The sequence below is a fragment of the Xiphophorus hellerii genome, chromosome 19, assembly GCF_003331165.1.
Source record: "Xiphophorus hellerii strain 12219 chromosome 19, Xiphophorus_hellerii-4.1, whole genome shotgun sequence".
NCBI classification, from domain to species: Eukaryota; Metazoa; Chordata; class Actinopteri; order Cyprinodontiformes; family Poeciliidae; genus Xiphophorus; species Xiphophorus hellerii.
The window spans coordinates 10,503,078-10,519,083 of record NC_045690.1 but is presented as its reverse complement, the minus strand read 5'-3'; the positions used below and the strand labels follow the sequence as shown (position 1 = coordinate 10,519,083).

Here is a 16,006-nt window from a genome sequence, read left to right as displayed (position 1 = left end):
ACTACGCTTAAAAATAACCGTAGAACTTTCTGGAATAGGCCCAATCACGGAGCGTAGTTCACTGACGTCACTAGGAGAGGCGTTACTTTACGTGAATACGGACCAATCAAATAGCTACCCAAAAAAAACATTAGATAGGTCTTCTGACCAGTAGCATTTGAGAAACGTTTTTCACACAGTAGAATTAAAAGAGTAGATGCTACATCAGCTGGCTTTGTCACAGCGCGTCCTCCACACTGAGTTTTAATCGACAGGAATCACGGTTTTCCTGACAATAAAAATGACCAAATATAGTTACAGGTCTACTAATTAAGCAAAATTAAGCTTTGTATATAGAGGTAACACTAACAACAGTAACTATATATGAGTATATTTCACTCTTTCTTTTCGTCTATTTTCATTTCGCTTTTTTCTTTCCATTTCTTTTCTCCTCCTTTCTTTCCTTTCCTTTTCCTTAATTTTCTTTTCTTTTCCTTCAATATATTACATTATTTTTACGAAAAGCGCGACACTCACAACATGGCGGTGATTATGGCGTATGACTATGGCACTCACGGGACATCTACTCTGCATGCTCTGCATGTCCGAACAGATTAGGGCGTGGCTGACGTAATTCCTGCAAGCCAATCAAATACCCAACTAAATGCACTACAACTTTCTTCCAACCAATAGCGATCCTATATTTCTCTTTTCTAAAGAAGATTGAACTAGTGTAGCTCCGCAGAAGGTCACCAGAGGGCAGTACCGTGTTTGCACATGATTAAAATAAATATCGTCAGAAAAGCCTCAGTGTTTATGTAGGTCAAATGAAGTGCACGCTGCTTTATTTGGGATCCATTTGGAGAGGACAACTCTGAAATATCGGCAGAAAGTGCGAGAAAATACCATTAAGAGCTTCTTATTTGATCGAGCTTCAAGTGTGACGGGAGACATGACGAAAGACGGAAAGCTATGGAGAGTAGATTCAGTGGTGTTTTGAACGACATCGAGGAGCTCTCGCGACTCTCAAACACTCAGAACAATTTCCACACCGAAAGGTAAGTTGAATAAGGAGTCGCAACGCTTAAATTAGCAGCTTTCTAATCGTCCTACTAGTCCCTGGAGGCTGGATGTTGTAGACTTTTAAGATTGCGCGTACTACTCTCTGTTTACGTCAGTGCTAAACTAGCCGAGAGGGTTGATCCAGACCCATCAATTGACATCTATTCACGTAACACCGAGGCTATCTAAGTTCGTCTGGTTTATTTTTGTTCAGGTCTAAGACGCTTTTTGAGGAGATTCGAGCCTCCATAAACAACAATGACGAGGAGGATCGCTCCTTCTGGAGGCCTGTGCTCCCTTGGGGGGGCGTTTTCACAATCAAGGCAGGGCGCAAGGCCATATCCTGCATCCCTCTGTACGTGGAGGTCCAACTGAAAAACACATGCACCATCGATGGCTTCCTCATGATCTTGTATGTGATCCTGCGAGACAACCAGGGCTTCCACAGGGAGCTGGCCGTCTTCCTGGGGAAGCAGTTCGTGGAGCATTTCCTCTACTTGATGGACTCCTGTGACTACACCACAGTGAAGATGCTGTGGATCTGGAACAGGATGTCTAAGAGACAGTACCGCTCGGAGATCCATCAGGCAGCGATGGAGATCGACCTGTTTGGGAACGAGCACGAGAACTTCACGGAGAACCTGGAGAACCTCATGTCTACCACTCAGGAGAGCCTGTGCACCAACCGTGACTGTCCGGGTCGCTTTCAGAAAGTCAAGAAAACCACCATAAACATCAGGTACCTTAGGTCCAGCAAAAGATTAGAAAACATAATAGTTTTGCTGTTATTCTCATATTTTCACCTTTCCCTCCAGCCCTCCTCATGAGCTTCCTCACAAAGACCCAATCCAGTCAGCGGTGGATGAATTCTTCAGCCCCAAACTCCTACTCTGCTCAGAGCTAGGGTAAGACACTATGGTAAGACATTTTTCCTGTTTTAAGATTCAGTTCTGCAATATTTAACCCATCTGACAGGTTGAATATCTTCTTAGCAGATGTGATGGCTTGAGGGAGTTTTCTCAAAGGGTATTCTGCCACGGACCCCCGCCTTTTGTGATCCTTAACATGCAGCAGTGGAGATCGGAGGATCTGTCTTATGTACCTTACCACCTGGCTCTTTGTCAACACAGGTATGAATCAGTGCAGGATTGTGCATAACTGTGAAGTGGAATAAAAATAATGCATGTCATTTTAAATATTCATGCATCCTTCTTTTAGCTCCCCTAACTCAATAATTTCAGAGATGGGTGTTTTTGGGTATGTATCAGCTAGATTTGCACAGCTAAGCACTGATACTTTTGTCCATTGTTTGCAAAATGGCTTGCAGTCAATCTGATTGGCTGATTGTGAACACTGGTTCTCAACACCTAATAGGTTTACAACAATCTTTTGGTTTGACCTTTGACTAGGCCATTGATGAAAATGCTTCGGCCTGAACCATTGGAACTCTGGCTATACGTTTAGTGTTGCAGTATCCTTTAAAATGTCTTTTTTAAAGGATGTCATATAAAATGTCATACAAAAGACATTGTATGACAACTAATTTTGTTAAGAAAGATGCTGTTGACAAGCCATGGATGACAAAAGGGTTGAGAAATGCTTGTAAAAAAAAGAATAATTTGTATTCATCCTTTTTGATGTTAAAAACGAAAGAAGCAGAGGATAGATATAAGAAATATAAAAATAAACTGACATGGATTATAAGAAAACATAAAAAAGAATATTATACCGACCTATTAACAAAAAGTAACGGTGACACAAAAGCAATATGGAAAGTTATACATAGTGTTTCTACAAAGCATACAATGAGATCTGGTATTGCAACACACTTTTTAAAAGAAAATACTGAAATTTATGATCGGAATGAAATAGCAAACGAATTCAATCATTATTACGTAAATGTTGGTCCAAGACTTGCTGCTCAGATACCAAAAGATGATAGCGATGTTACCCAAAAAATTGGGAGTTGTCCAAACAGCATCTTTCTTGGAGAAACGGATGAGAAAGAAATACTGAGTATTGTAAACAAAATGGCGGATAAAAAATCAAAGGATTGGGTAAATATGGATATGAAATTTGTAAAGGAAATTATGTCTTATGTAACTAAACCATTCACCTATATCTGTAACTTGTCATTCTCATCAGGAAAATTTCCAGACGCCATGAAAATAGCAAAGGTAATTCCCATTTACAAAAATGGTGAGAAATGTATGTTTAGTAATTACAGACCGATATCGTTGTTGCCACAGTTCTCAAAAATTTTGGAGAAACTATTTGTAAATAGATTAGATACATTTATAGATAAAAATAATATATTAAGTAGTAGTCAATATGGATTTAGAGCCAAAAATTCGACATCAATGGCCCTTATGGAACTGATAGAACATATAACAAATGCTATTGATCAAAAACAATATAGTGCTAGCATTTATGTCGATCTAAAGAAAGCATTCGACACGATTGACCATAGCATTTTACTCAAAAAACTTATTAAATACGGGATTAGAGGGCCGGCATTACAGTGGATTTCGAGCTACCTGGAGAATAGAAAACAGTTTGTACAAGTACATGATACTAGATCCGAATTTTGTGAAATTACATGTGGAGTTCCACAGGGCTCAGTACTTGGACCAAAGTTGTTCATTTTATATGTAAATGATTTGGTAAATGTATCAGGGTTTTTCAAATGTATTCTATTTGCGGATGATACCACTTTTTTTTGTCAGGGCAATGATATAAAAGGGATGTTAAAAGAAATGAAAATAGAATTTATGCAAATACATAAATGGTTCAAACTAAATAAATTATCTTTAAATTTGGACAAAACAAATTATATGTTATTTACAAGGAGACAAAGAATTGTAAATACTCCATTTAAAGTTGATGGTGTAGAGATTTGTAGAGTTAGTGAGGTGAAATTTTTGGGTGTGATAATTGACGAGAAATTATCATGGAAATCCCATTTGAATTATTTAAGAACAAAATTAGCAAAATCAATTGCAGTGCTTTATAAAGTACGGGATTTTCTGAATGATCATGCACTATTTATGTTGTATAATGCACTAATTGTTCCACACTTGGTTTATTGTGTTGAGGTATGGGGAAAGGCATGTTATACTAGTATAAAATCTGTTTTTGTTTTGCAAAAAAGGGCAATAAGAGTTATTGCTCGAAAACATGGTAAATATCCAACAAATACATTATTTTGTAATTTGAGGTTTTTGAAATTCAATGATTTAGTTGATTATAATATTTTGTTGGTTATGTATAAGGCACACCTAAAAACATTACCCTTAAACATCCAAAAAAAATTTGAAAAGAGAGAGAGTGGTTATAACCTTAAGGGGACACAGATTTTTAAGAAACCTAAATTCAGAACCTGTTTGAAAGAACGATGTACTTCGATACAAGGAGCCAAATTGTGGAATGACCTGCAAAACGATGTTAAAAATGCTAAATCATTACACATGTTTAAAAGAATGTTAAAGATTGTTTTTTTGAAGAAGTATGAAATAGTATAAAGTCAAAGTATAGTATTGTTCAGTTGAGATTGATGATTGACCTTGTTTCTTTGTTCTTCCTTTGTTTTCTTTTTTTTGTCACATAAGACAAATCAAGAGAATTTTAGTTTTTTTTTTTTTTTTGTTGTTGTTCTGATCCATAGTTGAGAAAAAGGGGCAGATATTATAAGATTATTTTCTTCTTTCTGCTACCTTTCATTTCATTTTTTTTTTTTTTTTTTTTTTTATTTGTATTGAATGAAATGAATAAAGTTATTATTATTATTATTTTTGAGAGGATCACCCTTTATTTTGTTTCATCCTTGTACCCTTGCTGTTCATTGTTGCACAAAATATAATGGTGGGCAAAAAATCCAGGTGAATGAAAGTATTATTAGAACAATGCACATTCAGTTAATACAATATACATCTTGAAACTTACAAATGCATGCGTAAAACATTAAGTAAAGATCCATAGTAGTAGTTGCTCTACAGGCGTTTGAGCTTATGTTAGAACAAAAAAGTCTGATGTACATCTCTTCCCTTAGATACTTACTAGAGGGCGCCACACTCTTCAACATGGAAGAGCATCACTACTCGGCAGCTTTCCAGATAGACGGTTGCTGGATGCACTATGACGGTTTGAGAAGCGATAATCTGATCCTGCTGCATAAGCCCCCGGAGCTCCTGCTGCTTTCCTCCTTGGTCTACATCCGTGCATCTGACAAGTGACCAGTTGGACACAGTGCAGCACTTGAGTGAACACATCAAACATCCAGTGTTTTTTTTCCAGCATTATTCCTGTTTTTGCCATTTTATATCTGTTATGTATTTTTTTTTATCTTTTGTGAATAATTCATGATCTTAATATACATAATTTGCTAGAAGACAGTTGTTTATGTTCTGTTTCAGCTGATTGCTTACTCCAAACATGCTGATAATTATACATTTTATGGAGGCATGCTTGGAATCCAAGAGTACAATGGACTATAATAGTTCTGCAGCGAATCCTAAAATTGTACACATCTCCTTTTAAAATGTTTTTCTTTTGTTAAAAAAAGATGACAATGATTATTTTTAATGTTTTTCCACCTTCAGCTGGATGTATATACAGTTGAAGGTGGAATTGAATTTTTTTTTACAATTCAACTGAAAAACAAAATTGTTTGCAGAAAAAAAACTAGATGCAAAATTTTAAACTGAAACTTTTGATGCAACTTTTGATTCACTTTCAGCATTCATCATCCTTTCTTAAGTACCTGTCTGTATCCCACAACCAAAGTTTAGTAATATTACCCCACTCTATTACAAAGGTTCTCAGTCTTTTAGGTTATCAAAATACCTCTTGTCCACAGATGATTCAGGTGAAAATTATGATGCTGAATAATAAAATCCATACTCATCTTGAGTGTTTTGAGTCAAAGTTGACTCATACAACTCCCCACTAATTCATTAAGCTCGATATAAAAGCCCTAATTCTGTCTTGAAGTTTTCCATGATCTCTTCTGCTGATGTCTAGCGTTGCTTTTGTGCCAGGCTTTTTGCATCTTCTGGAGTTGTAGCCAGATTATCTTTAATATGAGTTAATCTAATTTACTATAACTAATGGCAGTTGTAAACACAAAGACTGAATGGTGAAATTCATCAAAAGGCAGTTCAAGAAATGGTAGGTCAAAGGTGGACACATTTATTGCCACCGAGACCTTTTTGTTAGCTCCTACCCAACAGATGTATGCTTTTTTTTTTATTGACTCCTACAGGAAGTATCTATTTGAAGGTGCAAAACAAATTTTTAAACTACTTATTGTAGTTTCATTCTTAAACAAATAAAACATGACATTTTAATAGGGGGGGGTGTAAATTCCTGAGATTTGTTGTCTGTTAATAAACCCTCTGTTTGTTCATTCTATAAACCAGTAAGTAAAATAGTTTTAGCATTTCTTACATGACTCAATCTCAGCATATTCCTTAAAAAAAGAAGAGTACTTGCAGCTTTGATTTTTTTTATATATTGCTTGGGGGATGTCCAGCTCAAGTTTAGTGTTCTGATTTAAGCACACCAACCCTTATCTAAAGATTAAACTGGTGCTCTAATTACACTGTGGCATAAAAGAAACCTCAAACTAACTTCTGTGTTTTATGCTGTAAAGTTTTTACTCAAAAGTGTGGATGCTAAAAACACAATGTCAGTTAAGTGGTATGAATTATTTTTCTTGCAGAAAGGTTTGATTGATTTGGGCTTTCATGGCCTGAAGCACTCAGCAAATCCATGCTGAAATGTTCCCATCTCAGCAGTTTTGCAGCTTCCATGTTAGATGTTCAGATTTTTTTGATCCTCTTAATAATTACTGTTTTCACATAGTGCCTCTGTCAAGAAAGCTCCGACATTATTTTTTTTTTCCTGAAAATATTGCCTTAATATAAATAAAAATATTTTTGAACACATCCGTTTTAGATTTTTGTTCTCTGAAACATGCATATGAATCTAACAAAACAATACGCAGCCATGGCTTTTTTTTTTTAAGGCAGGCATTTATTTTAATCTGGGTACAAGTGCACCACACAAACTGACTAAAATGTATGTAAAATGTCTTCAAACAAAACGTGAAAAGCTACAGTTTTCGTTATACACGATGTTATCTTTGACTTCCAGCATTAATCCACAGGATATTAAGAAAAAAAAAAGTTGAGACTCCAGACACACTGTGAGAAATGGTAAAAAAAAAAGGAGAGAAGCAGAGTGGTCGTTTTGGCTAACACTGACATCAGTTTCACAGGAGTTTTCTTCCTCTCAGACACAAATGTAAAGACCGGCAGCTGAATGCAGACTTTAGGTCGTTAAAAAGTCATCCATCTGCTTTCTTTGTACAAGCACTTTGGTGAGAGTGATGGCAGAGGAAAAAAAAGATGTTGATTAGGCCTCAACAAAAATGCATACGTACTCCCTTCTTTTTTCCAGATTCACGTTTGCAGATTTTCATCACTTTTTCTTCCAAAATGCATTGCAATAGCAGTCAGTATTTACCACAGGAAGAAACAAACAAAACAAATGTAAGGAAATTGATGCTCAATCAGTCATGGCAGTAGAAATTAATTTCAACTAATGTAGAGGTGAACAAAACTTATTTTGCATTGGACTACAAAAACTGGATAAAACAACAAGTAGCCATGGGCTGGTTGCAGGTGTATAAAGGTTAAGAAGGTTTTAGTTTCAACAATGCTAAACCTTTCTAGTATATCTTCCCCTCCTCTACTTGTTGCTGCATACTGCCATCTACATGGCTGAAAGACGGATCACATTCAAAAAAGAGAAATTTCCCCTTGTAAAAATCTCAATCTTTGTGTGGTAACTGAAGGAAAACCAAGCACTCATGTTCAAAAAGAAGCAGGGGGTATGTGGGATTTTTGTGCTTCCACAACTGAAATAAGATTTGATCAAATTCTGTTTTGAACATGTACTATGCCATCCTTTTGCACAGTGGCACCCTGGGCCAAGAGCCATAATCTATCTCAAACACTGATACTGAAGCAGCCAATTATGTTACAAATATCAGCTTCTTATACATCTGCTACTCTATAAGAAATAGAAGAGCAAAAAAGTAGGAATAACTCATTTTCCATTTTAAAGAAAATCTCTAGTATTTCGCTATATTTTTTTATGAACTTTTTTTGCTTAAATACCATGAATCATTAATCAAGGTTAGCATCTCGATCCTTGCCTAAAGAAAGTATAAATAAATATAAACATTGTCATAGAATTACAAACTGGTTGCTTACAAATTCAGTTCAATTAATTGGAAAGTACATATGTAGAAGCAAACATTAAGAAACTAATTAGGAACAATTGGACAAATTTGCTAAGTAAATGACATTGTAACTTTTCATCCAACAACAAAAATTTCACAGAAGACAAAAGCAAAGTGGCAAAGTCTGTAGTGTACCTCAATGTGGTAAAAGCTAACCTGTTTTACTTTAGCCTATCATCTATGATAAACTGTAACCTAAATGAACACATCCCATGTACAAGAACAAAATGACAAAGGGTCAAAGATTCCCTCAGATGCTCCATTAATGTCCACACGCCATGTGAGGTTCTGTTACAGCAATGTGAGATGCCTTGGCTTTTTAAAGAGACAAACACAAAACATTTTCAGTCCAAAGAGAAAAAAGAGTCTTATTGCATCATCTAAATGCCATTAGCTTAAAAAAAAAAAGAAAAGAATAAAACAGGTAATCAAATGACAATATGTGTCAAATATTTTGGTAAGTGCAATGCAGAGAGCTTGGTTAAAAGTTGTGCAAACACCAGCACATGTAAAGTGACTAGACTTGAAAATGAACAGTGACTCAGCAAAACGGCACACACCTACTCTCCCTATTAGAGAGCTCTGCTGCTTAATGTGTTGCAATATTTCTCTTGAGGATGGGTGGGATAGGGGACAACTTGGCCTGAGTCGGCTTGCACAAACTTCGGTGCTTCGTCTTCGAAAGCCACATAACATGGAAGAAAGCAACACTAATAGGTGCATTTTAAAAAATTGAGTGTTTCATTTCAATAATTCTAAAGGATAAAGGTTATTTAAATTTATTACCTACAGAGTGATGTATTCAAGTGTTTGTTTAGTGTAAATGCCATGGCAAATAAGAAACTTTTTTTAAGACGTGTTGTGGCCCAAAGTATCGTGAGAAAATTGACTGATAGTCACTGACCCCCTCCACAAGAAGAGTAAGTCACAAAAGGTGATTGGTCAAGATGCTGCCTGTTTCTATACCCATATGTGTGAATATGTTAATGGAAAGCTAAGTAGAGGGAAAAATGTAATGGAAAAGGGTCCATAAGGAACTGTACCAATTTTTTCTGAGCGCTTTCCTGTTTTGCTAGTTTTATGGAGCTTCAGATTTATTTTTCAGATTTATTTCCATTTCTTTTACTTCACACAAGTACTGATTGATTATACTACAAACTAAATGAATGCATGAATATAATTAAATATTCATGAATATAACTGAAGCACTTTAGATATATCACTCTGTGGGTAATAACTCCATAAAGTTTTTAACGTTTTTTTTTTTTTCGAATTTATTTTTTTTATGATATTCCAGTTTTTAAAACATGCACCTTTATAAGAAAAAAATGAGTATTTTCTTTCCCTTTTTATCGAAACTTATTTTATTGCATGGTGAGGGGCCATTTAGGATGTCATGCATTTAAATGCCCATAAAGCAGATTGCTAGCATCAAATGTAAAAAATGACCTGGAGATTAAGCATACACTGACTAGAACATGTGCAGCAACCTAGACAAACAGCTAAGTCCTGAATCCTAAATATAGCACCAGTTAATATTGTGGACAAAATTGGCTGAGACACGTTTCAACCATTATAGAGACAAGTGCGTTCATGACCTGACCTTTAAAATTTGTTGATTTTTTTTATGAAACTATGGAGGATGAAGGCAGAAGCGACAAACTAAGGGGAAAACTCCTCCCTCTCGAGTGAATCAAATCACACACATTCGCACACACATTAGTGACCCAGTGCAGATAAACATGTACAGGCAATGCACTAGAGGATATATTTATCTATATATTTAATTTATACTATTTACAAAAGAGAAAGGCAGCCCTTTGAGGAAAATATAAAGTTTCTAAGTTTGCTCTTTTTTCTTCCTGTGAAGCACTGATTTGGATGCAGAACTCGTCGCCTCACTGAGCTCGAGCATTAGTTCTACACGCGGACAAGTAACAAAAAACCAAAAAAAAAAACGGATCCATCCGACATGCACATACCCTCTCGTGCATACACACCAACAACCACAGGTTCGCACAAAGACACAAGCAAACTGCAGTGTTCTACAAAACTGTAACATAGTTCTGAATGCAGCTGTAAATCTTAAGCATTAAACGTACTGACGTGTAAAATAGAGGACATAAATGTCAGCTAATGTAACAAAAATTTCCTACAACCCCCTGGGACATGGCTCGAAGTACTCGTAGTGGTCCGGCAGCACTCGTATCCAGGTGCCTGCGCCATCTTCCATCCAGACATCTTCCTCCCTTCCCTCTGCTGCACAACCTTTACACTTTTACATCTTTGCAGCGAGACTGGGATCCCCTCCATCCAACCAGCCAGCTATTTGTGCACACCCAGCCACCCAAGCAAACGCTCAGATGTTCTTTCAGGTGTGCATTTGCTCCTGGAGAACGAATGTGGGGAAAACAGGAGAGCAGGTAACAAAAAAGAAAAGTTTTCTTTCAGAAATTGTTTTACTGAGTCCTAGCTGAACAGGCCATTGGTCAAAGGGCAGTCAGACCAAAATTGCAACGGCAGTACATCATGCCGCTGGAGTCCAACCAGCTGTCTGAGATGGGGTCGTAGCGCTGGACAGTGTTCAGGTAAGACGACCCGGAGTGCCCTCCTACTACATAGAGGTAGTTGTCCACAATGGCAGAACCAACACCTGCAAGAAGAATGGTGCATTACATCAGCACTGAATTGAAGCGCCACCAAGAAAACCGTTTATTAAAAACCTACCAGTACGAGGTTCGTTCATTGGCCGACAGGCTGTCCACTGGTTCTGATGGGGGTCGTACCTCTCAATACTGGACAGGTGGGACACTCCGTTGTGCCCACCCACCACAAATATGAAGCCGAGCATGACACCGACACCAAAGTTGATCCTCTTGTCTGCCATGGGGGCTACCATTTCCCAGGCATCCTTGCTGGGGTCATACCTCTCCACACTGAAACAGACCAAATACAGTAAGAACATACCAGAACAGGGTCTGTCTTAAATTATTCAAATCCCTAAAAAGTGCTTGCCAGCTCTGGATATGGCTTTTACATTCATTTTAAAATGATAACATCTATGGCACCCACCACAATTAACAGCACTTGTGGTGTTAATTATAAAAAGTCAAACTTCACATAGTTAAAAAAAGTCATTTTTATATATATATAAAATAAAATGTACATCTTAAGTCTGTTTCCTAGATTTATTACCAGACAATTACACAAATATACATGCCACACACTATGAAAGCATTGTCGCTTTCTGACCTTACCATGCACATAACCACTGCATATCACTTCATTTGTGACAGACTTCACCATTTTTAAAATAATATAATTTTGTCCTTAATGCTAGGGTTCTTACAGCTGAAGAACAGGTGCTCTGTTTGAAAATCTATAATAGACTTGTCAAATCTGAATTGGGTCCTCCAACACTAACCACAGATTCTATAACGTCCAGTTTAGATGATAAAGTTATAAACACACTTATGTTAGAAATTTTGGGATTAAAAAACAAAATAAAACAAACAGCAATTATGAATTCCATTATTTATCTGTAATACTGACTATGTATTACTTTAACATGTAAATTGCAAGTATAACACTTTGTATTATTTTAATATTGCAGTCCAAACAGTTCTTTGCAATACAAATATAGCACACACTGACTTTGCGACAATGCTAAATCACTATATATTGTGCAGCCTGTCAATTCGATTTTCCTCAAATATAAAAAGAGAGAACTGAATTTTTATGTATTCAATTCAGCAGTTTTCTGACACAAGGCAGTTTATGCAACTACAACTGCAAAGAGTAAAGTTAACTAATAATGAGGTAATTGCAAATCTGACAAAAGTAAGAAAGTCCTGACAAAACAAAAGAACATTGGGAATCTGGGATTGTTTTGCAGCTCAGTTAAAAGGACATACAAACCACAAGAGGATGAGGAAAATGTTCCCAAAGGTTCTCTGTCCCAACACATTCTCCTGCAGGGCTTTGGGTGTCAAAGAAACAAGCAACTGGGATTCAGCTGCAGGATGATCAACAACACAAATGCAGGCACCCTCTCCATGAGACATCTCCAACACTTCTGCAAAAATCTTCTCTGCACTTATTAACGAGCTAGTGAGAGTTTTCTCAGCAACACTTGATATTCTTCACATAATTGCAATCTCTATTTATAATCCAGCAAGATCATAAGAAAAAAAGCAGCTTAGGAAGTCTAAAAATCATCGATAAGATCAAAGATCAGACCATGACCAGTCCAGAGACTCCAGTCACATGTCAACAGTAGATAACAGGCAAACAGTCTTTTTATCCTGATTTTGTTTAGGAGATTCTAGAAGGAATCAAACCTGTAAAATAATGTTGCTCAGAAAGATACCCCACAGGGTAAAACGATGAACAGCATTAAGATTTTTAACAAGTGCAAGTAAGTAACACAAATCAGCAATTTTATAGAGTCTGACAACACTTTTCAATAGGTTTCTCAGATTTGTGTTGTACTCCAATCGTTACCTGTTCATGTGTGCTGGGCCATACCCTCCAATAGCATAGATCATGCCATCCAACACAGCCGTAGCAAAGCAGCTGCGGGACTTTGTCATGGGTGCCACCGGTTGCCATTCCTTCAACTTGGGGACGTATTTCTCAACAGACTGCAGGTAGTACTGGCCGTCATAGCCACCCAAAGCATACAGCTCTCCAGCCTGGACCACCACCCCAAGTGTGCTGCGACACTCGGCCATATGCTCCACCGAGGACCACGTGTTGCTTTCAGGGTCCCAGGCCTCCACCGTGCTCTCATGCCTCCGATAGCTGATGCCTTGCCTCATGTGCGTGGCGATGCCTCCCACTACGTACACTTTGTGGTCCAGCACAGCCACTCCAAACTCGTACCGGGGGACGCTAAGAGGGGCCAGTCCGATCCATGAGTCAGTCTGAGGGAAATACATTTCCATGCTGGAAGAGGGAAAGAGGAAAATCACTTAAAAACTTTACACAAAAATTTTAAACCAAGAAGCATCAATCAAGTGCAGAATGAACCAATTTATTTTTTTTGGTTTGATCAGCCCACCCTGATGATTAGCAGGTCCAATCCAGAAAAATCTGGGGGTTTTTCTAATCATTAAATATATCAAAAATAATGTAACATTCAGAATTTTTTCCTCATAAGTGCATCAAGAAAGAGCACGTATGTTAATCAGAAAGGTTAAGTACATGTGATTTATGATTAAATGGGAACAGTCTTGTAATCACCTTATTTTCTGTTGAATTCAAAACTACTACCTCTATCAAAAGAACCTGCAGATTTTTATTTAAAATAAGTTTTAGTTCTAAAAAAAAATAAAACAAATATCAAAAATCAAAATCTCAATCAGTCAATTCAGTGCAGCTCTAATTTGAAAGAGCAAGCAATGATTACCTTTCTAATGTGGCGAACAGTCCAGCCTTGCCTCCTACTGCAAGCAGCACCTTGGGGGCACACCTGGGCCTCGCTGACAACACAGTCTGATAAGAAAGTCTGTGCTCAGGCATAAAATGATATTTAAGGGCCTCATTGAGCAGGTGTTTGCATGCATGGTCGTCTCGTATAAGGTGGTTGGCTTCATATAGGCGAGTGAGGAATTTGACGCTGAGAAGTGGAAGGCGAACACAGTGTAACAACTGAGCGAGATGCTGCTGTCTCTCTGTTACGTCATATTTGATCCATGATTCCAAGGCGTAAAACACAGTCTCCTCCGTGTCTACCTTAAGACAGTCATTAGAAACTATTTCATCCAGCTCCGCTCTTGTTAGTTCAAAAAACTCCTCCGTCTGACAGACCTCTTCAAAGTTCTCACAGATAAACTTAGTAGCAGCCAAGCACAGGTCATGGCAGCCATATGTCTCTGCGAAGCGGGAGATCCCTATACAGTTCCCAGCATCCAGCTGGCTTTCTAAGAAGGAACAGCACTCCTTAAGTACAAGCTTAACCTGGAGTAAATTGGCAGCCGGCAGCAGGGATTCAACTGTTTCCTGGGAGATAAACACCGTTCCCGTGTATGCGTACTCCACAATGGCCTAGCAGAAAACAAAATGTTAGTGAAACAATATAACAACCATTAGTACAGTTACTGTCTGCTGGATCTAAGCGTACCTGCAAAGCAGCCTCATCAATGCACTGGAACTCCACCTCAGAGGTCTCCTTTTCTGAGAGGTTACCTGTAAACATGGCCTTGAAGTAGGGGCTGATGCTGGCCAACACAACCTTATGGGCATGGATCTTGGCATCACCCACTCGGAGAACAATGTCACACAGTTCGTGATCCTGCCGCAGGAGCTGGAGACCCTGCAGCAGCTGCTCCGAGTGAGGCCGTGTGAGACTTGCAAACATATAGTTCTGGTCCTGCTGGTCCATCTGGAAACATAAACCCAGAAATCACTGCAGTGCATGGGATGTGGGCATGGTTAAGGCCTTTGTGTGTTACTTGAAGCTCTAGCTAATTAGAAAAATGCTGTCTTTACATTTGTTTTGAAGCAGCACAGTATTTATTTTCCTCAAGCCAAAGCAAATAAGCATTATCCTCTAAATCCAGTGCTAACACTGCTCTAAGACAACCAAAACGTATTACCTAGAAAGTGCGAACAACTGGACACAAGTAAATCCAAATCAGCAGCTGTCAAAGGTGAGTGTTTAAGCTACATGACAGATTACAAGGATTTCAAATGTCATGTAAATAATTAGGGCCTATCTTTGTGTTTTTAACGGGAGATGCCACTTGATCAAAACTCGCTAGCAACCTAGCAATAAAGAAGCAAACATAGTCAACACAGTAAAATCAGGCTAAGAGAACGCTTTATTTTAAACGATTTCTTTCTCTGCAATGAATACAGGTTTATCGACTGGCTTTGATCTGAGCAAAAAATTGGGTACTAATAAATTTTAGCATCATTGCATTGCAGGTTAGCCATTAAAAATAAACACGGATTTGTGAGCTGGCTGCATCACTGACTAATATATACAGTAACATGGCTGACAGATACCAAACGAGACGCTCCAACTGGCTTTAGGAAAAATTTGTATTTCGTTAAAATAGGAGAACCAAACCTGTATTATATGGTGCGTGCAGATAGCGACCGAATATGCGGTAGCGACGGCAGACCACAGGAAGGCTAACAAGAAAACAACCGACTGCCAACCAACCTAGCCACAAAGCTAAAAGACGAGCACTCACAATGACGAGCTACCAGGACGGAACACCCACTTCCGTTACCTTTCACAATAAAATCCCATGGAACTTATTCTTAATAAATTCAAAACAAAATAATTTTATTTTATTCTGAAATACTAACAAAATATGTATTGATTATAAGCAGCATTAACAAGTAACTAAACATTATAGTACTAGGTTCGAGAAAAAAATATAATATATAATATAAAATAAATTATTACCAGAGGCTATTTCAATGTTGTGAAAACATGTTTCTCTGAATACAGTACTCCCACACCTCAGCACCGCATTGTTGATAATTTTATGTAGGTCTTAACAACTTTTGTCTTCTTGACATTGCATCAACATAAGACTCATAAATTGAAATCGCTGTGTAGAAAAACGTAAATTTTCGTTAATATATTAAAGTTAAACGTGCATCTATTTTTAGTGTATTGAGGACATATACTTAAAAATTTGA

The 16,006-nt window shown here is 37.6% G+C and overlaps 2 protein-coding genes across 3 annotated transcripts; one reads left to right on the top strand and one right to left on the bottom strand.

The window, feature by feature from the left end:
- The first annotated feature begins 717 nt into the window (after positions 1-717).
- dorip1 (dopamine receptor interacting protein 1) lies at positions 718-7,156 on the top strand. 2 transcript variants are annotated; one of them, XM_032546566.1, is made up of 5 exons: positions 718-1,037; positions 1,256-1,780; positions 1,857-1,946; positions 2,037-2,171; positions 5,090-7,156. In XM_032546566.1, exons 1-5 carry the CDS (start codon positions 952-954, stop codon positions 5,271-5,273), a joined length of 1,020 nt encoding a protein of 339 aa, XP_032402457.1. In that variant the 5' UTR covers positions 718-951; the 3' UTR covers positions 5,274-7,156. The 2 variants fall into 2 exon arrangements, with proteins under 2 accessions (XP_032402457.1, XP_032402456.1); XM_032546565.1 differs by having other exon boundaries at positions 2,034-2,171.
- A 762-nt stretch (positions 7,157-7,918) lies between these two features.
- klhl28 (kelch like family member 28) lies at positions 7,919-15,576 on the bottom strand. Its single transcript, XM_032546564.1, has 6 exons — positions 15,423-15,576; positions 14,472-14,732; positions 13,758-14,395; positions 12,851-13,294; positions 11,075-11,283; positions 7,919-11,000 (listed from the first exon to the last, which is right to left on the bottom strand). Exons 2-6 carry the CDS (start codon positions 14,730-14,732, stop codon positions 10,837-10,839), a joined length of 1,716 nt encoding a protein of 571 aa, XP_032402455.1. The 5' UTR covers positions 15,423-15,576; the 3' UTR covers positions 7,919-10,836.
- Between the last annotated feature and the right edge of the window lie 430 nt (positions 15,577-16,006).

Coding starts and splice junctions, on each gene's coding strand:
- dorip1 (XM_032546565.1), top strand. CDS start 952: ATGGAGAGTAGATTCAGTGGTGTTTTGAACGACATCGAGGAGCTCTCG. Junction 1,781..1,856: donor AAAACCACCATAAACATCAG/GTACCTTAGGTC, acceptor CTTTCCCTCCAG/CCCTCCTCATGAGCTTCCTC. Junction 2,172..5,089: donor CTGGCTCTTTGTCAACACAG/GTATGAATCAGT, acceptor CTCTTCCCTTAG/ATACTTACTAGAGGGCGCCA.
- klhl28 (XM_032546564.1), bottom strand. CDS start 14,732: ATGGACCAGCAGGACCAGAACTATATGTTTGCAAGTCTCACACGGCCT. Junction 14,396..14,471: donor TTGATGAGGCTGCTTTGCAG/GTACGCTTAGAT, acceptor GTTTTCTGCTAG/GCCATTGTGGAGTACGCATA. Junction 11,001..11,074: donor AATGAACGAACCTCGTACTG/GTAGGTTTTTAA, acceptor TTCTTCTTGCAG/GTGTTGGTTCTGCCATTGTG.